The 27,101-nt window shown below is 34.9% G+C and overlaps 3 protein-coding genes across 5 annotated transcripts; 1 reads left to right on the top strand and 2 right to left on the bottom strand.

Annotated features, from left to right (window-relative positions):
• Window positions 1–12: 12 nt before the first annotated feature.
• On the bottom strand, window positions 13–19,932 carry LOC126823494 (ketosamine-3-kinase). Of its 3 annotated transcripts, none has more exons than XM_050552368.2 (9): window positions 19,824–19,932; window positions 9,856–10,035; window positions 8,781–8,864; window positions 8,076–8,179; window positions 6,757–6,916; window positions 5,810–5,860; window positions 5,101–5,242; window positions 3,388–3,562; window positions 13–1,614 (listed from the first exon to the last, which is right to left on the bottom strand). In XM_050552368.2, the coding sequence occupies exons 2-9, from the start codon at window positions 9,994–9,996 to the stop codon at window positions 1,542–1,544; spliced, it is 930 nt and encodes a 309-aa protein (XP_050408325.1). In that variant the 5' UTR covers window positions 9,997–10,035; window positions 19,824–19,932; the 3' UTR covers window positions 13–1,541. The 3 variants fall into 3 exon arrangements, with proteins under 3 accessions (XP_050408325.1, XP_050408324.1, XP_050408323.1); XM_050552367.2 differs by lacking the exon at window positions 19,824–19,932 and adding an exon at window positions 11,035–11,158; XM_050552366.2 differs by lacking the exon at window positions 19,824–19,932 and adding an exon at window positions 10,717–10,973.
• On the top strand, window positions 11,141–27,101 carry LOC126823491 (N-lysine methyltransferase setd6). Its single transcript, XM_050552364.2, has 10 exons — window positions 11,141–11,319; window positions 14,277–14,421; window positions 15,160–15,307; window positions 22,835–22,963; window positions 23,272–23,488; window positions 24,020–24,118; window positions 24,475–24,573; window positions 25,189–25,372; window positions 26,459–26,504; window positions 26,923–27,101. Exons 1-10 carry the CDS (start codon window positions 11,173–11,175, stop codon window positions 27,086–27,088), a joined length of 1,380 nt encoding a protein of 459 aa, XP_050408321.1. The 5' UTR covers window positions 11,141–11,172; the 3' UTR covers window positions 27,089–27,101.
• Window positions 17,117–19,723, bottom strand: LOC126823492 (ankyrin-3). The gene has a single exon (XM_050552365.2). It carries the CDS (start codon window positions 19,106–19,108, stop codon window positions 17,867–17,869), a length of 1,242 nt encoding a protein of 413 aa, XP_050408322.1. The 5' UTR covers window positions 19,109–19,723; the 3' UTR covers window positions 17,117–17,866.

Raw genomic sequence — 27,101 nt, forward strand, 5'->3', positions numbered from 1 at the left:
ATATATAGATCTCTTTAAAATGTGTTACAATTTCTTATTACTTTTTTTTTATTATTATTACATTTTTATTCGTTATTACATTTTTTAGTTAATTCAGTTTCTGTAATTTATATAATTTACATGTATACAATATATAAATCTATTTAAAATGTGTTACAATTTTTTATTCCTTTTCATTTATTATTACATTTTTTAGTTAATTCAGTTTTAAAACCATTGTTTAATAGAACTATCTGGGGTATCACAGTGTGATATATGGCAGGCATATGTAAAACTAGCTTATTTTTAAAACCCCATTTTCAAAGGTGACTGCAATAAAAATTCAAGTCAAAATCTTGACATGAAAGCCATGATTGAAAGCTATGGTTGATACTACATCATCTGATTATATTTTTACATCCCTTTTATTTGGATCAATTAATTAATGAATATACTTATTAAAATTAAAGATACATTATGGGAGATTTTTATAAGGAGTTAGCCATTCTTGCTATAACAGTTCAAAAATAGATGATGAAAGAAGAATATATTGAAAATTTCAGTCAAATTACTTTATTCTGATCATAGTTATCACCAGTGTAATTTTTGACTAGAAATGGGATTGAATTCCATCTTCACCGATTCTTAGTATGGCTGATCGTTTGATTGACAGGCGTTAACTCCACCTACATAATCTCTGCAGTCTTTTGTCTGCTGTCATCATATCCAAATTTGTGTTTTACTTTTTTTAATTTTTATAACAAATGGATAAAATGAGTGAGAGGGTAAATTTTCATTCTTACTTGAATTTTGGGCATGCACTAAATCAATTGATTATAAGACATAATATTATAATACAATTATGATAAATCTATAGGTATACACCAGTGGCGTCGTGCCTATTGGGGGAAATAAAAATATTTTTATTGATATTATTAAGACAGAAGACCTGTCCGTCTGTATTAGTCATCACACGGTCTCCAGGAATTGTATAATTTGTCATTATCTGTATTTAGTTTATTGTACACTCGTACACTCTATCATTTAGCCTCGATTCGGGAGTATGACGTCAACGTAACGGTTAATCTCCGCTCACGACACCATTTAAAATTAAATCAGTCAACGAAATCCCGTTTAAATCCAAGCTGAATCCAAGCCCTCCGTGGGTCTACAGAGTTGATTTTGTGTTTGTTGTGTAAATAAAGATCTAATTTATAATTTCTATGACAAGTCTATAAATAAAGACTTGCAATAATCAGATTTAGCTCTTGCATAATGTATGTATAATAATGCATTTATAGAGCGCATTAGATCTAATTTTAAAAGTCATAAAATGATGAATAAACATAATTATCATTGTACGCCACAATCGATCATCATCAACAATCATATTATACAACCATTTTGATTATGGTGGAATTAAAATTTTAATTATTTTCCATAATGTAAATGCTGGGTAAAAATTTAACAAAATTAATTCCAAATTCTAAACCAATTACATCCTTTTAAAATCAAAAAATGGCAGACTTTCGCTCACTTAAAAAAGATTGTGCTGTTTTACATCACCTTGTAGCCTTGATCAAAGATTTTAAGATATTCACAGATGAACTTTTATATCCACCACCAAAATGGTTCCTGTAAAATAAAAATAGATTTCAGGTATGTTTTTATATACTATACACATTATGGGTAGCATGGTGCTTTATGGGGGGCATGGTGCCTTATGAGGAGCATGCCTTTTGGGGAGCATGATGGAGAGTATAATGCCTTATGGGGGAGTATGACTGCTATGACATCTTATAGGGAGAAGGGTGGGTCTTAAACACAAGATCTTCAGTTTTCCCTAGAACACCAATGACAAACTCAACCTGCATTATATACAATGGGAAATACAGTAATTTGGAAACCTGACTATTATTTACTTAACATATAGCATTGAAAGACATCGAAACCTATAATGAATGAATGAAATATGGTTTTATGGCACGTCAGCTCCAACCGGGCTATATTGCGCCAAACATATGGTGAACCTTACAAGACAAATCAAAACGATATCACATAAATGAATTTATATATGTAAATAAAAACAAATATCACAGAAATTATATTAATTAAGAATAAATATAACAAATCTTTTACATATATAAATATTTAAAAAGATATACATGATTAAATATATACAATTAAAATTGAGAATAAAAGTTTGTCTCTTTTAAAAATGTTAGCACTTTGTCATATAGCTCCGGTTGAGCAAATAGCTGACGTACTGACTGGCAACGGTAGTATTTAGATCTAATGTACTTGAGATGTTTGCACTCAATCAAGATGTGTTTCACTGTCAAAGGAACATGACAGTGAACACATTCCGGTTGAGGCTCTCGTTTCAAAATGAAAATATGAGTTAAAAAGGTATGACCAATGCGAGTGCGACACAAAACAACCTCATCCCTCCTGTTGGTTCTATAGGAGTTTGGCCAATCTCCTAGGAGAGGCTTAATGTGATGAAGTTTATTTGTGCCTGCAAGATCCCAAGACCGTTGACAGCGGTCATAAATAAAATGATTTATACACGATTTAAAATCTTTATATGGTATTAAAAAGGGTGATTGGGGAAGATCTAAAGCAGCTTTGGCAGCAAAATCTGCTTGATCATTCCTCCTTATATCAACGTGACTGGGGAGCCAGCAAAAGACTCGAAACCTATAACCATACACACCAGCACGAACAGAGAGGAATAGCTTTACAGTAGACAACATAACCACAGAAGCGATTAAAAAATCCCAGCAATTTAAAACATCAGTATCTCAAATAGCTGACACACTAAAAAATCAGACTAGTTTTGGGGTTTTGCTTTTCACTGTGAATAAATAAGTAAAGTAACAAGGGCGTTCACTAGCTGCTTCAGTAAAATCTCTGGTGGCTCAGTGAGTAAGACGCTGGCTCGCTAACCAGGAAGTCTCAGGTTCACTCCCGGTGTTGACCGTGGTGCTGGACAGGATAGTGTTTAGTCGTCAGGCATTTGGCGTACACCTGAAAGGACCCTTGACAGTTAGGATTCGAAATAAGAGTAGGCCATGGCGCTGCTGTCTGGGCAAAATTTCTACACATACCTCGTCTTCATTAGAGTAGTCAGCACAGAAACACAGAACATAAAACCCCATTTCTTTTCATTAAAATCGGATAATTTTTGTCTTCACAAGCTATTTTTACGTGTTTTGATTACGTCATGGGCAATAATTCAGCAAAGAATTTATGAATCTTGTTCAACGATCTCATAGATATAAAGTGGCACACCAGATTTTATTCAATTGATTGGAAAATTTAGACTTTATTGCATTCTCAATCGAATGAACGGGACCATAATATATAAATAAGGGTATACAAAAACAAAGAATATTTAATATTTACCAATGGTTTAAATAATGGAACAGTTTATAAAGGTCTAATCTTAGTTTAAAACCCTCTGCTTTTGGTAGAACTTTATGATAGGCAGTGAAAAAATCTTGTCCAAATCCACCAAACATACAAGATATAGCAAGGTCAAATTCTGAATGACCATAGAAAGAAGCAGGATCATATACAACTGAAATACAAAAATTAATTCATATTTGCTTTCAAAAATTTTACTTGAAAATCTGTGATCATTACCATACAAGATTATTAATGTTGAGAGGGGATTTTTAAATATCTATTAACGTCTACTCTTTCTGTCAGCATCATTGTTTGATCCAGCAGCTGCACAGATTTGCTAGGCCTGTCCAGCCTATGATACTCTTTTAAGGGAGTATTGCCGTTTTCCCCTCTTCTTTCCATTCATCAATATAACTTTGAGAATAAAAATAAGGATGGAAATAACAAAGCTGCTGCAATTTAGAACTAATCTAGGATCTTATGGATAACAAGCGGTTACCATGCAAGATTCAACCAAATTTTGCAAGAGATGGACAGATAACAATCAGGGGCCATAATCCAGGAAGTTATGGTCTGATATGTGCCAATATGGAAAGGTACCAAGATCTTTGGGATATAAACATACATTTTAAAGTTTCGTCAGTTGCCATGCAAGATACGCCCACATTTTGCAAGCGATTTTCGTACAATCAGGGGCCACAAGCCAGGAAGTTAGCGTCCGATATGCGTGAATATCTACAAGAACCTAGATCTTCTGGATATAAACATATTTTAAGTTTCATCAAAATCAGATAAAAATTGTGACCTCTAGATAATTATGAAATTTAAACTCAACCATTAATATGGTGTAACGGTGATATAATTAAACGTTTTTTAAAATCGGATAATAATTGTGACCTCTAGAGGGACCACAAGCTAAAAACGTGATGTTTTGTACAAGCAGGTGCCATAATTCAGGAAGTTTCATCCTATATGTGTGAATATCGTGAGGATCCAAGATCTTTGGGCTATAAACATGTATCCCAAGTTTCATCAAAATCGAATCAGAATTGTGACCTCTAGAGGGTCTACAATGATATACCATATTTTTTACACTATTTGCGTACGAGGGGCGGCCATTTTGTCTGGCAGTTTTGGTCCGATTTTCACAAAATTTGAACTCAACCGACATTACGGTGTAATGGTGATATAGTCGTAAGTTTTTAAAATTGGAGAATAATTGTGACCTCTAGAGGGACCAAAAGCTAAAAAACGTGATTTTTCGCACAATCGGGGGCCATAATTCAGGAAGTTACTATCCGATATGCGCGAATATCAATCTTTGGGTTTCAAACCTGCATTTCAAGTTTTATCCAAATCGGATGAAAATTGTGACCTCTAGAGTGTCCACAAGTTAAAAACGTGATTTTTCGTACAATCAGGGGCCATAATCCATGAAGTTACGGAGACAAAGTTTTTAATAGTCTTCAATATAGAATTACTGCATTTGATTCACTAAAATATTTCTTGGTATGCTGCTTTAAGATACAAAACTATATGAATAACCAAATTTCGTAATATTCTATTTCATTGTTACAGTTCGGTTCAAAATTCAGCATTGTCGAATCATTCATATAACATGCACAGAGGTATAGTGATCCATAAAAATCAACTAATTCTCTATGGGTGCCAAACAAATTAATCAAATTATATTTCAATGTTGGTATTTACCTGGGCCATCTGAATTTTCTGCTGCATTTCCACTCCATAAATCTCCATGAAGTAAGGCAGGTTCCAAATCAACATTTGTAAATAGTTTATGTATGTTTGGATTTAAGGTATTCCATAACTCTCTAACTTCTCTGTCACCATACTGATGAAATAATCCAAATATTTATTAGCCATAAGAAAAAAACAAAATATATTCTTGTCATTTAATATAAACTCAACACAATAATATAAATATTACTGTGGAGGCCTTCAAATTTGATAGAATCACAGATTCTGATTTACTTGAAGATTTTTGGAGACCAAATTCAACTCAATCCTTGAAAATTTATTTTCAAGAATACAACAAAATTAGACAGCCACTTGATAGACATTAAAATTTGTAAACATTCACTAAATAGACTTCATTGTTTCAGTAAAAGATTTAACATACTGAATTCCGAGGAAACTTAGTGGTGCACTCAGATCCCAGATACAAAAAACCCTAAAATTGTTTTGAAAATCTTGGAAACAGTATTAATAGGTATCAACTCTGACACAAACACTTAAATGTTGTTGAATTTAAATAGGGATCTGCCTTATGACCATAGGAAGATCCACTACAAATTTCATAAAACCTTTCACAAGTCTGACCTGTGGTAGTGGCAAAATTATCCGACATATTACAATGTTGACTTATGTAATAATAGACTGTGTACGATATGTAACTAACCTGTGACTCAGCAAGCGTAACTTGTGACTCTAATTTATTACTGTAAAATGACTGAAAAATATACGAATCAATATTATATCATCAAGAAGAACCATCATTGCTACAATTATCTACAAGGAGAGAGAGAGAGAGAGAGAGAGAGAGAGAGAGATGGGCTTTCACATCCACTGACATTAACTATAGTTCAGGTTTATTTCAATAATTTACTTGAGCCCGTGCGTAGGGGTCTTTAGCAATGGGAGAAAACTGGAGCACACGGGAAAAACACATGAGGTTGTGTTAAACCATTTAGCCACCCAAACCCCCTTGATTAAGTAAAAGAGCTGTTTTCATTACTAATTCTCATTTTTGCAAAAGAAAAATTATACAAATGACGAAAGTACAGTTATGTCAATATCAGAAGAAATCAAGGATTTTGACTCCTCCAAATCAATGAGATTTCAGTTCAATACTAGGAGAAACAACAAAGTCCGGACAAATCGTTCAATGTTCCAAGAGTGATTTCAGTCAGTCAGACTGGTGTCAGTTTCTGAGGATTGTGGCTATGAAAGACTCATGGTCCAAGATTGGTTTAGTGGAAATCATTTTGAATGATTAAAGACTGAAAAATAAGAATTGCAATGGGGTTTTACGTCCTACTTTTCTACACCAATTGGGCTAATGAAGATGGGCATATGTCATACAGTGTGCTATTAGGAACATTTTGCCAGGACAGCAGTGCTATGGCCTACTTTTATTTCGAATTCTAACTGTCAAGGGTTCCTTTACATGCATGCCAACATGTTCATGGCACACCAGTTTTTCCATCCTATCTGAACAACTAGACCCTTTTCTTGTCCGGCCGTCCTGGTTAGTGAGCCGGCACCCAACCCACTGAGACACCATGGCTCCTGATTCTAATAATAGCCCTAGTATACAATAATATAATATATATGTGTAAAACGTACTATCCAATCACTGTTCCATGTATTACACTGTTCTATATAACCACAACATGTTGGTACATCAAAACCATATTTATCTATATATGTTAATTTATCAGTTTTACCTATATGACCCTCTGCCTTGGCTATAGCTTGTCTTGTTTTAGAATTGTGTAAATGAAGACTGAAAAGAAAAAAATGAAATGAAATGGGGTTTAACCTCCTACTGTTCTGCTCCGAATTGGGCAAATGAAGACGGGCTTACGCCGTACAGTGTGCTATGAGGGAAATTTTGCCTGGATAGTGGCACTATGGCCTACTCTAATATCGAATTCCAACTGTCAAGGGATCTTTAACGTGCATGCCAATGTGTATAAGGGACCTCGCTTTTTTGCCCCATCTGAACGACTAGACAGCTGTCCATGTTAGGCCCTCCGTCCTGCATCACTGACAAGGGAGAACCACGTCGGAAAATCTGGATGAACTTTCTCTGCCAATGCAGGGATCGAACACCGAACTCAAGGCTAGAGAGCCAGCATCTTACCCACTTAGCCACTGTGATCCCCAGACTGAAAAGAAATTGACAATTGTAACTGAATCAATTTGAAAATTAGCAGTAACAATGAAAAGTTTACTGATTAAAAATGTCGGGCTAGTTAAGATATTGGATCTATTGATAAACATGCCAAATATTCACTTTCCTAATTCAATGACAGCCTAATAATTTGATTAATAAAATGAAATAGGGTTTAATGTTCTACTTTCTGCACCAACCAGGCTAATGAAGACAAGCATATGCCAGGTAGTGTGCTATGAGGGAAATTTTGACTGTGGCACTAGAGTCCATTTTTGACAGTGGCACTACAGCCTACTCTTATTTTCTCCCATTCAAACAAATTTTATTGACTATCAAAAAGTTTGTAAATTTAATTTATGGCAATGAAATACAGTGTTCTAGGCCACAGGTTGCACACAAATTCCTACAAGTAGTGAAAGAGAGAAATTAGGGTTTAACATCCACTCAACAATAGGGTAAACCAGGTAATTTCAGGGCTAATATAATATGCCAGTATATAGTACATCCTTATGTCAATAATTGATGGGATCATAATTTGCACAGATGAGAAACCTGCAACGGTCGCAAAAATTCAACACTTGAGTTCTAATGAAAAATCCTCACCCATCCACCAGCCTGTCTGCGCAGTCGGAGTAAATGTTAACATATTAAATAACCCACATTTAATTTATCATTTTCAATCCGCAGTTTCGTTGAAAATTCTGCAACAACCCCTTAATGAGTGACAAAATCAGCCACCTGAACCCATTATATATAACTCTTATACCTTGCCATCTGTTGTCCAAGCAGTGATGCAAACTTTGATAAACCTTGTGATAGATCTAAATTTTCCATAACAAAAATAGCTCCCCCTTCTGGTAGATCAATCACCTGTCAATCAGATAGTACCAGTCTATATAATATTAATTTACCTTTTATTATCAACTAAAAAATAACAATTCTGTCACTTTTGATCATGAACATTTTCTTGAATTAGTTTAAACTTTAAAGATACACCAAAGTTATCTCCCCTTAGTCTCCTGGGAACACCTTAGCATTATTTCCTTTTTGCTAAACTGTTTACATCCATGTACACATAAGCTTAATTAATCATTACCAATGGTAAAATAAATTAATAGAAATTATTAGAAATGCAAATAAAAACATATACAAACTGCTGATTGTTTGCATCAAATCAAGTTCAAAGTATCGGTATATTAGCCCTGTGTAATGATGAAAGTCATTATTTTTCAAACACTACCATAATAAAGGTGACAATTAATGTTTTAGATACCTTATACCTGTATCATATATAAAACATACCGTATGTACTGGCAGGTAATAATTAATAGAGGTAATGACTATTTTTTTAGAACCCATTATTCCCCATAATATAAAATAGGTAACAATTTTTTTTTTCTATGGTAAATACAAGAGTATTAGGCAAGTTGGAATAAAATAAAAGATTAACTTGAAATAAAATGTATATTACCTTGTATGGTTTAGGAACTTTGACAACACCAACTTTATCTATAGCAACAAGACTAGCATATTCTCCATCAAACATTTTTCTAGACTGAAATAAATGTGAATTATATTTCATGTAACTTTTTCTAGATTGAAATAAATGTGAATTATATTGGTATTCAAAATGGCCTGAAACCATATTCATAAGAATCTCAATAGATAAACAGATCAATCCGGAACAGAACTTACCCCAAGTATATACAGTACCAGATTTAGATGAAGAAAGGCCCTAGGCTATTCCACTTATAAAGCCCATGCCAATCCCCACCCTTACGACAAGAGGAAGATGTATTTTAAACACAACTGAGCTGAGCAGAGGAGGATGCGTGTAGGAAATGCTTATGACAGTGTCAAAACTATTATACAACTTGACAGGAGCCTAAACATCAAACTGCACAGGTAAATCCAGCACTGAGGAATATGTAAAGTGCTTATTAGTAATGAACGTAACCATATAACCTGTGTTACCTTTACTTTTTTCAACTTAAATGAATTCCACACTGTACCAGAAACAGTTCAGATAAAAATAGAATAAATGGGTACAACTATGTGAGTTGTATAAAGATTAAATGAAGTACTGATGTACATCACAACAAACTCTTTTTGGTTGATGAAATCCTAGAATCCAAACCAAAGATGTTCTGCTTGTTAATTTAATTTACTGACACATCTGAATTCATCTCTCTACTTATATTTTAAAATGTAAAAAAATAGGTTGCCAGACAACAGAACATAAGCCCAACAAAAGCTTTGCTGTTCATGCATCAATAATCAAATAGTTAATAATAGTCTACATCTACTGTATATTTTTTTTACATGATTTAGTAACCAATTGTGTACAACAATAATTGAACAAATTTTTGAAAATCAAGTCATCTTGTTTTCCATAATATGGACCCCTGACTCAATGTCAAAAAAGATCGACTGGTGATTTCAGCCACTAGTGAGAGACAAACAGGTATAATACTGGATGGATAAGATTGATGACAATATACAGCAACATTTAAATATGAATGTATAAAAATAATGGCAATACATACACCAGATTTTGTGTTGGTCTTAACAAATATTTTTCCTTGATCAGTCTCATATGTCTTAGCCTCATTAATACATCCACCACTGCTGGAACCTAACAAAACCACTTTCTCTGTGTTCAATTCTTTTTTCAAAATTTCCTCCATTTTAAATTCTTTTTTTTTTAAAACACTATTTATTTCTTTCTAGAATGAAAACCAAAATACATTTATAATAAATTCAGCTTAAAGGGCATATGGCTCTATTCTTCGGAGTATTAAATGGGTCTAAAAGTACATATAGTTGTATGTAATAAGAATGTATATTAAGTGACTTATATTCAATTTTAAAAATATTTATAGTAATTTCTAATCATTTAGGATCGATGAAATACACGAACAGTCCAATTTGAATGAGAGTTGTTTACATATGATCTGTGTAGTCCATTCTACACGTTTTTTTAAATTATTATTCTGTGAATCAGTCATTACTAATTACTTCCGCATTGTTTTATATATGTTTTCTTTGTTGATTACAAATAGCACCAAAAACCACAGCGTACACAACACATGTACTAATTTTAAAATGTTCATTATGTCTTAGATATTGGATCACATATTTTCACAGAAAGATAACAACCAGAGAAAACAATACATTTATATTTATGGCCAATGAATAGGCCTACCAATAGTTAACCTTTACCAAAAAATTATTGTCATCAAAATATAATTGGTGTGGCCTACAAGAGTTTGAATACCAGGTATGCCTACAAGAGTTTGAATACCAGGTATGACTTTTTTTGCAGAATAAAAGTAGTTTTTTCTACATGCCATTTGTAAGATGAAAATAATTATAAGCTGCCAGACAACATAATTTTATTAACATACCATCTTCTGTGCTGCATTCCTATTGAAATGGGTTTTAACTTTCTATTTTTCTGCACCAACTAGGCTAACGAACAGAGCTAGGGTATGCAATGATAATGATAAGCATATCTTTAGGAAAGGGGGGGGGTAAAATCTAATGTGTTGTTGAAAACATTAATCAGCAGAACATATTTCAGAAAGATAGGCTACTTAGTACTTAATGAAATCATAATAGTACTAGTAGATCATCTCTAGATAGATGACTGTCATTTCCCTGAAGTGTTGGGATGTCATTATGGGAGTATAAAATATTTGAAAATCAGACAGTATTTTTCTTACCAGGTGTAAAAAGACAAAAATTATTGGCTTATATTAAAACCAAACAAAAACTGTAGGCCTACAGCCAAAGTACATTTTCACAATAGTTATCCCCCTTGTGCTTCTTTTATAATGAAAACTAAAGAAAGTCTGTAAAAAATGGCTGCGCCCACGAAATCTAAAAGAAACGAAGTTGAGGACCAAAGTGAAATTCCCACAAAACTATCATCGCAAGAGACGAGTGATATTCAGCTGACTTCTTTTTTGAAATGGTCGGACGACAACAAATTTCGACTGAATGTCAAAGTAATTAGTTTTCACAATTCTGAAAAATAGGAGGAGATGATCCAGAGCCGATGTACCGTTACTTCATCATAATCATATGATTCAATTCATAGTTCAGGTTGTTTGTTCAGTTGCCGACTAGAAAAATGTTGCCACACTACCATGTGGCATGTTCATGTTGAGTTTTGCAATGATTCATAAGTATACTTTTAAACATTTTCTCTGCATTGATAGAAATGTAGCTACAAATGTAACACTCCCAATTATATATATACCGTTAATTTGGCGTTAAACTGGACTTCTTACGCAAGTTCAAATCGGTTCAAACGCACAATGTCAACACATGTCATAACAGTTTGGGGTCAATTTATGTGTAAATGAAGGTAGTTATAGGCCAGTAAACTTTTTGTAGTCATTTGACTAAAAAACTTGCGTCACTTGCGTAAGACGAGCAAATAATGTGACTGGAGTAAGGCGGAGGTCATCAGAAGTGGAACCATTTCTAATAGAAATGATATAATTTTGTAAGGATAAGTAAAGTATTGAGGCATTTTTATTTACAAATTACAACAGAAGTAGCAATGCAAAAGCTTTTTTAAATCTGACTAAAATTGAATATTTACTAGTTTTCCACCCCCTCTTCCATTTAAGAAGCCCCCAAAAATTTCAAAATTGATTAAGAAAGAAGAATGTTATTGCACCATTATGACCCAAAATTGATCGATGTCAGTATACACTTTTTTTTAAATTTGCAAAAAAAAGTGACCAAAGACAATTGCTCATCAACCATTGAAGATATAGGCATCAAATTTTCAGGAAACATCCATCCAATCATTAACTATTTATTGGAATTTTTAAATTTGGGCTATATAATTTATTTCCTTTGATATTGGGGTCTTTCTATGAGAAAATACGTTTACATTTAGTGAGGACTGACGAGCGCCGTTTTTTCCCTTTTGCTGATAATTTTATTTTTTCAAAATATAAAAAATAAGTTGTAAATATGTTTCTGAATGTCCAAACCTTGCTCGTCACAAACTCTCAACACGAAAAGTGCAAAGTGGTTGATGTTGGTGTTCTAAACTTCCCGAAGTGGGGGAAGAAAAACTACACATTTTACGGTCAGTTTTTTGGACATTGATAAAAGTAGTATCAGTGGCGCCTCTAGCGAGCTAACAGAAGTGTAAATACATGTAATTAGTTTAATCATGGACCTTATAATACATTATATATATATATAATATAAGGTCCATATGGTTTTATTGCTAAATATTATCCAGGGGCTTAACGTCCTACAGTTTGGCTCCCCTTTGGCTAATGAAGAGAGATTTTGCCAGGAGAGTGGCACTCTGGTATACTCTTATGTCTCTGGTATACTCTTATGTCTAATTCCAACTGCCAATGTAGGGGAGATTGGGAATGGTCTGGACACATTTGAGTTTTTTCACATTTGTGCAACTACTAATGCACTTGTCTCTGAACTTAAGAATGGAAAATTCAGTCAGTGATACAGCTGTGTAACTATAATTATCAAAGTGTCTTTGTGTTAGACCAATTTTTTATTTTGGGGGGGGGGTAGTAAAATGTCCGGATTTACCCCATTAGCAGCGAGACACCGGCCACCACTGGGTGATTATTTGGACAAGTAGAGGAGGATGGGGAAAAAAGCTAATTGAAAAGATTTCTTTCACAGTTTAGTTGTATTTATTCAAAAAGTTCACACAGTAGTGATAAATTTAAAGCTTAATGTCATCTTACTGAGGCATATTTTTAGTATAGCTGGACTGGACTAGACTGAAATAAATGAACGTATTCAAATAGGAATTATCAATTAACTGATAATTCTAAAACTTTAAAGCTGCTTGCTATTCTCTAGGTATGACATCAATCCATAATTTACATCGAAAATGCTAACAAATGTTTATTCCAGCAAATGACAGACCAAATTTGTAGTAATAACTCATCCCCTTGTTGCTACTGGACAGGGATTTGAGAAGAATTGACAGAATTTGATTTAATGGAAGCAAAGCAGTACCCGTACGAATATAACCCAAACCCATAATTCTGATGTAAGCCGCCATTATGTTTACAAATGTATTTACAATGAACATATGATAAATTTTCAATCTATATCTGTTAATTAGCGAATGAGAGAGAGAGAGAGAAATGGGGTTTAACGTCCACTCGACACAAACTAGGTCATTTTGTTACTAACATATGGTTTAATTTTATTTCAATAATTTGCTTGCGCATAGGGGTCTTTAGCAGTGGAAGGAAACCGGAGGACCCGGAGAAAACCCACGAGGTTGGACAGGCGACCCTAATCCTTGTCACTTAAATCCGGGGATTCGAAATCACGCCAGTTGACTCAATGACAGGCCTTATGATACGGCACGCACGTGCTAACCATTCGGCCATCCAACCCCCCAATTAGCAAATGAACAAAGAGGTAACAGTGTAATCCAAAAAGAAACCGGTTAACCACCAAATTAATTTAACCATTTAACTTCAGAATTTTTTTTACATCAACTTTGTCTAAAATAGAAAAAAGCTTATCTGTATCTACATTTGAATGTTTAACTCTGTCATATGTTTTCTATGTTACAAGATGAGATCATTAGTATTTAATTAACCAATCAGAAAACAGAGCATTGTAAAGATTAAAGCTATGGGGGTGTCCAGACAATCCCACTGTCCGAACCATCCCCGCTCTTCCCTAGGCTACACCATAGACCTTATAATTTTATTATAAGGTCCATGGCTACACAGAACCTCAGCTTTTTGTCACATTGGAATAACTACATGTTGTCCCTTGCTAGACCCTCTGTCCTGCACCACTGACAAAGGGGAACCATTCTAGACAATCCTGATGAACTTTCTCGGTCAACACCAGGATCGAACACTTAACCTCCAGTTCAGCAAGCCAACGTCTTACTGAGCTGCACCAATTAATAAAACAATATTTGTATATATCTCAGGTGAGAGTTGGTAAGAAAGGATCATGTGCCCAGTATGGTATGATAGCTGAAGATCATATTAAAGAAGGAGAATGTCTATTCGAGGTACCCAGGTCTATATTATTACATGGTGAAACATCCTCCATATCAGATCTTCTAAAAAATGGTAAGAATATAATATTGTAATGGTATTTAGACAAATCAGACCAACGATACCACAAAATCGACCAAATTAATCTCAAATTTTGCTTGATCATTGTATAATTAAAATGCTGACAATAAATATATTATTATTTTTTATTAAATCATAATAACTGTACAAAAATATCAATATCTTAACATGTCTTGGTTATGACTTTGTAACAAATAAAGGGGGCCAGTTACTGTTTGAAGTAAAGATAGGTAACAAACAAGTAGGCCAACACAGTCGACTTTCAACTCTTATAATTTCTTTTTAAAAAAAAAGAATTATAAAATGAGACTGTGAGGGGATATCAGCTTGAACTTGAACCCACACCAAGAACAGCCAGCCACAAGTAGGATACATGTATGTTCTGAATATACGCTTATAGTTTCAATTTACAACTCTTTGTAGTCAAGGAATTATAAGAGAATTAGCTGTCACCACTCTATACTTCAGTCAGTAACAATCAGTCCTTTATTTATGTTGCACCTGGAACATGTGTATAGATATTACGAATGAACCAAATCATGGCAAAGATCTTTACTTTAAAGTTATATTTGAAATCTGTTAACCTCTACTACCACACATTTAAAATCAGTGGAAGGCAATATTTTCCTTTATATTGCCACATGTATCATTCTTTGAATCAATTGCTTTCAGGATTTAAATTCATTATATATTTTAGATAAAATAATATTGTTATTTTGTTTCCCTAAACAGAAGCAGATGATCTTCTTAGTGAGAGTGGATGGGTTCCATTATTGATATCTTTGATGTATGAATATAATAACCCTACGTCAACATGGAGACCTTACTTAGATCTGGTGCCAGATTTTAAAGAACTCAATTTACCTATGTTTTGGAAAAGGTAAACCTACTGTATTGACTAGAAACAAACTAGGTCATTTTGGGACTAACAACATAAGGTTCAATTTTATTTCAATAATTCGCTTGCACATAGGAGTCTTTAGCTTGTCATGTACAAGCTCAGAATCAAAACCACACTGCATGGCTCAATGACAGTCCTTATGATCTAAAGCAGAGGCCTTAGGCTTAGACCATTCGCTCCCATTTTAATCAGGAATCTTATTCATGAAAACTTGATTCAGTGACAGACCTTATGATCTAAAGTGCTCCATCAATATCATACACCACTGGCAGGGGGCAAAACTCCTGATGATTTGCCTGGCCAACACTGAGATCGAATCCAGGACTCTGGTTTTGTGAGCCAACACCTTACTCAGCGTGTCAGTGTTTGCCTCAAATTTTACAAACCTGTCCACTTAAAACCAAATTAAACATCCTTTTTTAACAAGGGCTGTTCAATTATATACGTGTAATCCTGGTGTTTGACACAAGTTGTGATAACCAGTTCTCATTGATCAGCTGCTACACAGATCAGTTGAAATTTTTGTCAACATAGGGAGTTAGGGTATGGAATATCTGAGTTGAAAGACTACTAGCAGTAATTAGTAATCCCAGTTAATGATAATTAAGAATAAATGCTAGATAGTCTTTTGCTGGATAGAGTTGAACCAAAACCTAAGACTTTCAGGCCGAGTTCACGTCAGGATTGGTACCCAAAGTTAATTTAGGAAATTGTAATTAATTAAAACATAGAAAGGTAATCATAAGAACGTGACAGACTGTGGTGACATGTGTGACTACATTGTTTCTGGTCTTATTCAAGTAAGATTGAGTCCACGTAACTTCTATGTGATTTATTAAATATAGATAATTCAAGTATTTATAAGAAAGAAGGGGGGGGGGATGATCGAATGGTTAGCATGTGCATGCTGTACGGTCTGTCATTGAGTCAACTGGCAGGGTTTTGATTCCCCGGTTGTATGTGACAAGGAGTAGGGTCGCCTGTCCAACCTCGTGGGTTTTCTCCGGGTCCTCCGGTTTCCTCCCACTTCTAAAGACCCCTACGTGCAAGCGAATTATTGAAATAAAATTGAACCATGTGTTAGTCCCGATATGACCTAGTTTGTGTCGAGTGGACGTTAAACCCCATTTCTCTCTCTCTCTCTCTCTATAAGAAAGAGATCCGATCCGTTCTAGATCATAGATCACTCTGCATTTGATTTACAGTTCTACAAAATATATCATAGACAATTATGACACTTTGACAGTTAAACTACAAAATATTACTACTAAATTGAGATCTAAAACAATGGTTTGTTTATAGAGAGTTTGGTCAGTGACCAGTTGTTAATCCCTCCATTGTTAGACTTCAATGCATAGTATAAATTATATCTGACGTGATAGCTATTGGCTGGATTATTAGGTCTCTCCTAAATTTAGACAAAAAGGACCAGTTAACATTGGTGTGTAAAGAATTTTACTCTATGATTTTATAAGGACAATATTTCACTCATGCCAGTGTCTGTTTAATTCAATATGTATCTCACAGGAGAAATGGGGGGTTGAAAAGACCCCTACGCACAAGCAAATTATTGAAATAAAACTGAACCATGTGTTCCAAAATGACCTTGTTTGTGTCGAGTGGACTTTAAACCCCATTTCTCTCTCTCTCTCTCACAGGAGAAATAATTAGGTAAATAAAATAGATTTAAAATCAGGGCTGTGTATTGTGGCCAAAAATCATATTGCAATATACATTATTGTAGTATTGCAATACTTCAATAAAGTCAGGGTTTATCACAAAGCTCAGTTTTATTTTGAATAGTTTTATTTTGGTCTTGGACACTTTTTGTTTACTACAAAGACTATCATATGACTGATTATGTGAATACACATTTCACTTTATTTGTTTTTTACAACTTTGGTCTTGTCTTTGCAGACTTATTGGTTATACTGCAAAGTCTAAATAATATGATTGATTATGAAGTCTTTATAAACAGTTGAAATCCTTATACAACATTTAGTAATTGAATATATAATAATAAAACACAAATTATTTAGAAAATTTATATGCCATTACACTGTCATTATTTACTTGAGAACACAAGAGGAACTTGTTGAAATGTACATGTAGTGTGAAATAAACTCAGTGATTGTTTTCCATATAAATTATGTTTTATTATTTTATAAACAGTCTAGCTAACATTTGAATATAAAATAAAAGTAGAAAAATATATAGATACCACAAAAATGTATTGATACAGTGTATCGCGAACGATTGTATTGCAATATATCGATATAACATAAGTTTATGTTTACCAAAATGGGATTGTATCGTAGGTTTTTAAAACGTAACTCATATGCTTTATGATGGTCATATTGGGATAGTTCCCTACAGCCAACATAACATGAGCTATCTATATAAAAAATAGGCTATATATATGTTCACAATAATTCATAGCAATATATTGGAATAAAATAAGATAACAAAAAAAATTAATTAATCCCTTCAAGATTTGCACTGCCATGAATAAATATGAATCTATCACAAGATCTGAACTTAGATGTTCAATTTAAAGACATCATTAGGATCTAAATGTTGACCAAAAAATTGAGCAGCTAAATCTCTTGTTGGTAAATTTGCTTGCTGCTGTTGGTGTTTTGTCTCTCGTATTAACATATTTTGTTGTAACTGAGTGGATGGTTTTTGTTTAGGTGGTAGAGGCGATACATAGGCAGTTCTTTTGTTGTTCGTAATGTTCTTCTGTACAATAGTAGGTTGGTTAGTTTTATCCCATTCAATCTTCTGATAATGATGGAAACACTCAGGACATGTTATTTCATTTTTAAGTGCTTTCTCCATTAATAACGGATGACCGAATCGTCGAGCATTATCTAAAGTCGTGTCCCCTTTCAAATTCTGTATGTCTACAACTCCTCCATGTTGGAGATAACAATTAAAACAGTCGGCCTTACCACCTTCAGTTGCATAATGACCTGCCGTATTACCCAAATTGTCTTGTGTATTTGGGTCTGAACCTTTCTCTAGTAACCAGTGTAAAATATCTACTGAACCATATAATGCTGCAGTATGTGCGGGTGTCTTTCCTTCTGTACTTGTTGCTTCTAGTGATGTCCCTTGTTTTATTAGAAATCTTAAACAATCTAATTTATTATAGTGAGCAGCATAATGAGCAGGTAAATAGCCACCATTGTCCCCAATTGTCATATCACAATCTCTTTCAACCATACTCACTAATGCTTCAAAACTACCATATTGTGCTGCATAATGCAAAGGGGTCTTTCCAGAATTACACTGACTATCCAAATCTACACTTTTATCTAACAGAAAACGTAGAACTTTCGAATGATTTCTCATGGCTGCCAGATGTGCTGCCTGCCTGCCTTTATTGTCCCTGGCTACTAAATTAGCACCTTTTGCAACCAGAAGCTTCAAACACTTCATTTCTCCATGTAAACCAGCTAGATGAGTTGCTGTCATTCCATCACAGTCGGTTCCTTCAATATCAGTCATGTGATCTAGCAATATCTTGACACATTCATCATGGCCACCAACACAAGCATTATGTAAGGGCAAACGGCCCTTTGAACCTTTACTATATGGAGATATACCTTTAACAAGTACCTTTAACAATGTTTCAAAATGTCCATAGGTAGCAGAAAATATTAGGTCAACTTCATCCTTAGTTTGGCTTTGGTTGTCTGTATTTGCATTTCGACTTTGGGTTGACTTTCTCGAACTTATAGAAGAATTGCATTTCTTTTGTCCAAAGTCAGCCATGTTGTTTACATTATCTCAGAATCCTTCAGTTATTAACCTTTGTTTGATGGGGGTGTAGCGAAGGTTGAGCACTGCTTATGGCTTGAAAAGGTTTGCTTATGTCATGAGAGCAACTTTTAAGGATAGGTTGTATGTTTAATCTCTACCCAGTTAGGTCTAGGAGTAGCCTATAAGATTGAACATACAATAATTAAACAATCTTTTCTTCTTGGTATAATTCCTTATTCTGGTAATAATACTTAAAACAATAACAATGTACAGTATTGGGCGCAGTAATGACCAACAGGCTACGTAACTTAAGGAACAGCAATTACAAAATAACGTATCATCAAAGACATGCCCTTCAGTTTGCCTTCCTGTCTATCCCATCAGTCGTCAAGATAAACAATCTGTCCTCTCAATATCCGCCGACTATAAGAGGTTCATGGTTACAATAAACAATAATTATATTTTAAACTTAATAATCGTTTATAGTTGTTAATGGGTAGTATTTAAGTGACAGCCATTCATTCATTTGCTTAGATGACTACTTGGGACCTTGATTATGTAATGTTTATTGTTAATTATAGATTAGTATCCTATTTACTATTATTGTCATAGCTGACCATTGCATTCGGCAACCCTCGGCGTCTGTAAGATCTCGGGACCGAGGTATGCCGAATGCTGACCATTGTTAACGTACTTTAGATAATCCATCTTGGGTGACCAGACTGACCTTAAAATATCTCAGTTGGGCCTAACCCGACCGACCAGCTATAACTACGACCGACTTAAATTATTTTATTGCACTTTTCCGTGATCTTTTTATTTTATTTTATAAACTTTACACCAGAGTTATCCCCCTTTACGGTGGCTACAGAAAAAATCGTCATAGGTGTCGCTTATCAACAAAATGCAGACGAAATTGTGACCGTTCCACTGATCTTTTCATGTACCGTAGATCAGTGGACCATTCCCATTAGCCTAAATGATTCGGCCCCAAAGCCGATGGAGCGTCATTTTAATAATGACAACGATATTTCCAATAATCTTTTTCGAGTAAAATGAAGATGCAACCCGCACAATCGTTAAAAACATGCTGAAGGAAATTCGATCACACTTCAATTTCGTGTACTGTGAAGTGTGACTGTGCGAGTCTTTCCTTGCCTCACTAAAAATCCCGATGTCATCGGTATTGATTTTTGTGCCCACAAATAAAAAAACCCAAATATGTCAACCCGGAAAATGATCACACTGTCGAAATAGCACGTCGAATTTGACCTCCCCCCCCCCCAAAAAAAAAAATAAAAAAAACCTTTAAAGGAAAAAATGACCCTTGATTGTGGGTGGGGACTGGGGTTTGGTGGAACAAAGATATTTTAAAGTAAGGTGACTGCCTAGTAGTTTTTTAGTAGTACTAGTACTTAGTAGTCGCCTCTTAATATTGGGTAAATGGCTGTATTAAATATACTATTCAAAAAAAGTAGGGGATATTTGATTTTTAAGTGTTATTAAAGTCACCTAATGAAACTGACGAAGAAACAAATGACAAAATGAAATGAAGTTCACATTCATCGATTTATTCCAAATGATCGTTAGACTAAGTAAGGCACAGACTGACCATTATAAGGGTAAAATGATACCCGGGGTCAAACAGCAAAGTTACCACAGCATCACAACCAAGTCAGTAACGGGTAAATCCTCCTCTGTTTGCCAAACAAGCATTGATCCGACGTGGCATACTCCTAATGAGACGTCTAAGGTCATTTTGGTCCAGATTGTCCCATTCCTGTTGCAACGCAGCAGCAAGTTCTTGGACATTGGCAGGACGTTGTTGACGTTGACGTAACCTCTGTCCAAGCATGTCCCAGACATACTCGATGGGGGAGAGGTCGGGACTCAGTGCTGGCCAAGATAATGTGGTGATGTTCTGTTGTTGGAGGTAACCTGTAACGATCCTGGCCCTGTGACATCTTGCGTTGTCATCCTGGAAGATGAAACGGTGGCCATGACGTCGTGCGAACGGCACAACATGGACTGCCAAGATGTTGTCCCGGTAGTACTGGCCTGTAACACGCCCTGCAACAACATGTAAAGCCGTTCTTCCAGCAACAGTGATGCCTCCCCACACCATAACAGAACCACCCCCAAATCGATCATGTCTGATGATGTTAACGTCTTGGAAGCGCTCGTTTCGACGACGCCACACCCTCCTACGTCTATCCAAAAAATCAACAGTGAACCTTGACTCATCTGAAAACATCACATTGCTCCAGCGTCGATTATCCCAGTGTTGACGATCCCTACACCAACGACGTCTTGCCTGAATGTGATGATCTCTCAAACAAGGGATCACGCGAGGACGTCAGGCGCGAAGGTGACCCCTATGCAGTCGATTCCGAATCGTCTGGCCACTCACTCTCACACCAGTGTCTGTTTGAAGACGAGCGCTGATCTGATTTGCTGTGATGACACGATTTCTCAAGGCCAAGGTACGGATAAATCGATCCTGGGCTTGAGTTGTCGCCCTTGGTCGACCTGAGCGTGGTCTGTCCTGTACAGATTGTGTATCACGGTATCTGGACCATAGCCTGCTTATGACAGACTGAGAAACATTCATCGTCCGCGCCACAACCGCCTGTGTTGTGCCGATCTGTAGCATGCCAAGGGCACATAACCTTTCATTTTGGGTAAGCCGACGCATATCAAAATTTGTTTTCTGGTCACTAAAACAATTAAACTGATGTTTCCACCCTGGAATTCAATGCCACAATGACTGTAACATTCAAAGTCAGAGTCGTGCAAATCATGGGTAGGACCCCCATGATGATCCCAAGCATCAACTGCATTCCATGCGGTAGCTATTGGTGCGTTTGGGCGTCACCAGTAACTGGAAATGTTTCTTCTGTTAGGTTCTATAGTGACTTTTTTCGTAGTCATTTGCATATTTTAGTATTATGCCCCCAAAATCAAATATCCCCTACTTTTTTTGAATAGTATACTATCAGGGAATAAAATCACAGGGCTAGAAATTAATGCGTATCTCCAAATCTAATTCCGCCAGAGCTTGCCCTGCGAATCTACAGTACAAGGATTTGTGTTCAATTTTGTAAAAATGAAAATAAATCTTGGAGAATTGTCTAGTCCAACTATTGATTGTCAGAGTGTTTTGAATCAAATTTGTATGATTTACTTTATAGAATACAGCATGTATAATAAAAGATGTTTGTTGTGATTTTGTTTTACTATTTACTTCTGGGTGGTTGGATGGCCAAATGGTTAGCACGTGCATGCTGTATCATACGATCTGTCATTGAGTCAACTGGCGTGGTTTCGATTACCCGGTTGTACGTGACAAGGAGTAGGGTCGCCTGTCCAACCTTGTATGTTTTCTCTGTGTGCTCGGGTTTCCTCCCACTGCTAAAGACCCCGGAGCGCAAGCGAATTATTGAAATAAAATTGAACCATGTTAGTCCCAAAATGACCTAGTTTGTGTCGAGCGGATGTTAAACCCCATTTCTCTCTCTCTTGAAGCTAGGGTTCCGTATAAATTCTACATGAGCACTCCTGGCGACATAACAACATTGCAAGATCATATAAGATTTTCATCTGCCACCTTATGGACTAATCCTTTGCTTATATAAGTTCTTATCTTGTTAGTGTGACTGAAAACATCAATCCCAACCCATTTGTTCAAGTAACCTTACATTCTTTATCCTGTCTACAATTTGTGTCTTTGTATTTCAGTGAAGAAAGAAAGAGTTTATTAAAAGGAACTGGTGTTGACGAATCTGTTACTAGAGATATAGATTTATTAACAAATGATTTTAATAATGTTGTTCTACCCTTTATCAATAAACATCCAGACGTTTTCCTGTGAGTATATGTCATATAAATATTTTCTATTACCGGTAAAGGAATAGTATGAGTATCTTAGGCCAGTGCCAGAATTACCTGTAGGCTTGGCATTGCCTAGAGCTTCAAGATCTAGGGGACCTCTGACCAAGGTTATAAGCACTGCAGTCTTAAACATCCTTCATCATCCTCAGCTTTGCTCTAGTCATGAGGGTGGGGGTTGGGAGGAGATTAGCCTAGGGCCTCTCTTTCTGCTAAATGCCCCCCTGGTTCAATGCCAGTGGCAAGTACAGTTTCATTTTATTCAAAATTTCTTTTTTCTACTTTAGTCCTATTTGCAAGGATGTTGAATTTTACAAAAAGATGGTGGCATTCGTAATGGCATATAGTTTTACAGAGACTAACTTAGATGAATCAAATAATAAAGCTAATACACCAATGATGGTGCCAATGGCTGATATATTAAACAGTATTGCTAAAAACAATGCTCATCTAGAATTCCATCCAGATGTTTTAAAAATGGTTGCAGTGAAGGATATATCTAAGGTAGGAGTTAAAGTCACATTGCGTAATTTTAGCGCAACAGGAATCCCTTCAAATTACAATGTTATAAAAGATGAATCTGTAATACATACATCAGTCCAATAAGTATTTACAAATATGTGTTGAATTGAAGTTTCACCAATCTATGCTGCTTGCTATTTAATAAGCCTGCTGTCATAGCATTAAAAAATAAATAATCAATCTGGGTACATATGAGCATGGATTAAGCCGTGAGAAATTAGATATTTTAGCAAAAAATGCAAATGATGCATCTTTTATCTTAACAGGTGCACCGACATTAATCTGCAGCAGGTCCACTTTTGAATATAAAAAAATGACTTTGAAATTTTAACTGGAAGACTGAATCCGTTTCAAGTATTTGAATCAACATTTTTGTCCATGGTTTAGTAATTTAAGTGTGGCGATCCAATAGCAAATCAGTTGGAAAAACGGAGTAGAAAAGTGATCCATGAATCAGGTTCTACCTTGCTGCTGCATTGATATATTATACTTACTGTATATCATCTCTTTTAGGGTGAAGAAGTGTTTAATTCTTATGGAGAACCAGCTAATGCTCATTTACTACAGATGTATGGTTATGCTGAGGAATATCCTAATAATCACAATGATACAGTAGGTATTACACACTACTAATAATCTTTTTGTATTGCATTCTTAACAGACTTCTGATTTTGAATATCACACTGATATAATAAAAAGTTTTTGCAATTATGATTTGTGCAAAATCTGTTTTGAGAGAGAGAGAGACTTACATGATTCCATTTTATTTTTAGAAAACCCAGGAGGTTGGACAGACAACCCTTCTCCTTGCCATGTACACAGTCAGAGAATCAAAACACACCACTTAACTCAATGACAGATATTACAATTTAACGTGCCTAGAACCATTCGGCCATCCCCCATCTTGAGAGAGGTTTGATATTGATATTAAAATATACATGTAAGATTTTATTATTTCTTTTCTTCAGGTTGAAATATCAAATGAGGCACTTTTAAAGGCAACTAAACTACTTACAGATACTACAGATGAATTATTTTATGAAAAATTAGGAGTCTTACAGGATATGGTATGTGTTATACAATTTTAAAATATATAATATTTTCCTCAAACAACAAAAAACATTGACCACGTGAATGTAAAACACCTGTGCACAGGCCTTATTTGTTTGGATGACTCCCCAAAAAGAACTATCTTAAATTGAAGACGAATGGAAGCTGCTGTATTCATGCTAGGTTGCCAAGAGTTTTTCAGGCCAGGGGTAATGTCACAAGTTATGATGCAAAAGTGTGTTAAATCCGCTGGTACATTATGTCATGAAAGATCCCTAGACAATTTGTGTTTAGTTTCGTCCTTCTGCCACATCCACTCAATCGTAAAAATGGCTGAATGGTTAGCATGTGGTCGCTGTATCCTAAGGTCTGTCATTGAGTCAACAATGACAAGTCCTAATGACAAGGAGTTGGGTCACCTGCCCAACCTCGTAGGTTTTCTCTGGTCCTCGGGTTTCCTCCCACTGCTTAAAAACCATACGCCCAAGTGATTTATTGAAATGAAATTGAACCATGTGTTAGTCCCGAAATGACCTAGTTTATCTTGAGTGGACCTTAAACCCCATCTGTCTCTCTCTCAATCATAAAAAAATAATTACATATCTTGTAAAGAAAATAATTTTTATTTTTAGGAGGCAATTGATGATGAAAATACACTAGTTATTGGTAAAGATGGTATTTTAACAGAAGATGAATGTCAACAGTTAATTAAAGTTATATTTATGTCAGAATCTCAGTTTCAAGATTTTGTAGAAAAAGAAGGTTGGAGTGATGCAGATGAGGATGATGATGAATCTAACAATATGTTTAGTTTTGGTAAGTTTACTGGTAATTGTTTTATGTACAATCATTGTAACACTCACCAGAAAGTAAGTGTACTACTAATTGTTTTAGGTACGATTATTATCAAACTCACCAAGACAGTAAGTGTACTAGTAATAATCATTATCACACTCACCAAGACAGTAAGTGTACTAGTAATAATCATTATCACACTCACCAAGACTAAGTTTACTGGTAATCAATTTAAAGGAAAAGTTCACCAAAGCTTGTTTTTTTTGCTTAATTAACTATAATAAATGTTTAATCTTAAAGACCAAAAAGGCTTATTTTATTTAATAAATGTAAATACAATAGACGACGCCATGCTCCGGGTCATCCATAATTATGAACCAATCAAAACTACAGAGTGTACTAGCTTTATAGATGACATGCAGCTTTTGGGTGTTTAATTAAGGCTGGCAAAATTGGACAGTGACCTATTTTTAAATTCCCTACCCCATCCAGAAGACCATCTGAAAGGCACAGAGCAATTCTCTGTTTGCAGAACATTGGTACTGGTCATAAAATCAACAAATATAAGTTCAGCAACAAGACTGTGTTTTCCACCATTTGTGTGGAACTTGCAAGTTAAATTGTTGGGGATTTACTTATGATTTACTTGCAATTTTACGTAAATCATTTTTGTGTTCATGAAATGAAGAAGCCATTATTGCCCTTGATCACTTTCAAAAATCTTGTGGACACCTTGTGACTAAAGATATTATTCAGTTGTTTTGATGTTCATGAGGCGAAGATGGTAATTAATTTTCAACGAATTCCGATAACTCAGAACAGTTTACCTATATATTATCGCCTTTGAGTGGTATTTAGTAATGGATACCAGCAAATGTTTTACTTATATTAGTGCTAGGATGAACTAAAAGTAAAACCTATAAAATTTTATTAGTCTTGTATATACTCCCATTATCTACAAACGAATAAATATCGATCATCCTCTGTGGACTGCTCGGTTAACTTAGCTTCTTTGTTAACCCATGTTATGCTTTTCCATACAATAAACATGCTTCCTTTATCAAAAATGTTTTTTTTTTGGTAATTGAATATATTTTCATATTTCAGCAAATATACCATCTTTATTACCAGACTGGAAAAACTTACTATCAAGGTATATTTATCTTTTATTTATAACCTTTTCTATTCAATGATCATGTTTAGTTCTTTTATTTCCTTGTAGAGTCTTCATTCTGTGTAGACGCTAGGTTGTCTCTTTTCTTTTGTAGAGTCATCATTCTATGTAGAATGCAATTTTGTTCACTTCTGGACTGGTCATTCTATGTAAAATTCAGACTTCTTCTTATTCTTTATAGAATCGTTTTTCTATGTAGAATTCAAGTCTTTTTTCCATAATAGTCTTCATTTTATGTAGAATTCAAGCTTTTTTCTTTTGTATAATCGTCATTCTATAAGGAATGCAAGCTTTTCCTGTCTAGAATTGTCATTCTATGTAGATTTCAAAGATAATAATACTTTATATTTAAATAGTAAAAGCTATAAAAGTTGTCTGAAGTTATTTTATATTATAGAGCTGGTGAAGAAAGTTTAACAAGATATAAAACAACATTAGAAGAAGATCAGAAATTATCATCCCAAGACATTGCCTCATTACCATCACATCATAAATATTCCTTTTATACAGCTTATGGTCAAAAAATGTTATTAAAAAAACTTGTAGATGCTTGTAATAAATAATACATTGAAATAA

The sequence above is a fragment of the Patella vulgata genome, chromosome 6 (assembly GCF_932274485.2).
Source record: "Patella vulgata chromosome 6, xgPatVulg1.2, whole genome shotgun sequence".
Classification (NCBI taxonomy): domain Eukaryota; kingdom Metazoa; phylum Mollusca; class Gastropoda; family Patellidae; genus Patella; species Patella vulgata.

Excerpts from the sequence above, each read along its gene's own strand:
- LOC126823494 (XM_050552366.2), bottom strand. Across the intron at positions 5,861-6,756 it reads CATGGAACAGTGATTGGATA|TCATTTTACAGTAATAAATT; the intron begins GTACGTTTTACA and ends TATATTTTTCAG. Across the intron at positions 5,243-5,809 it reads TTACGCTTGCTGAGTCACAG|TATGGTGACAGAGAAGTTAG; the intron begins GTTAGTTACATA and ends TTATTTCATCAG.
- LOC126823491 (XM_050552364.2), top strand. The coding sequence starts at position 11,173 with ATGGCTGCGCCCACGAAATCTAAAAGAAACGAAGTTGAGGACCAAAGT. Across the intron at positions 14,422-15,159 it reads ATCAGATCTTCTAAAAAATG|AAGCAGATGATCTTCTTAGT; the intron begins GTAAGAATATAA and ends TTCCCTAAACAG. Across the intron at positions 26,505-26,922 it reads TGGAAAAACTTACTATCAAG|AGCTGGTGAAGAAAGTTTAA; the intron begins GTATATTTATCT and ends TTTATATTATAG.
- LOC126823492 (XM_050552365.2), bottom strand. The coding sequence starts at position 19,108 with ATGGCTGACTTTGGACAAAAGAAATGCAATTCTTCTATAAGTTCGAGA.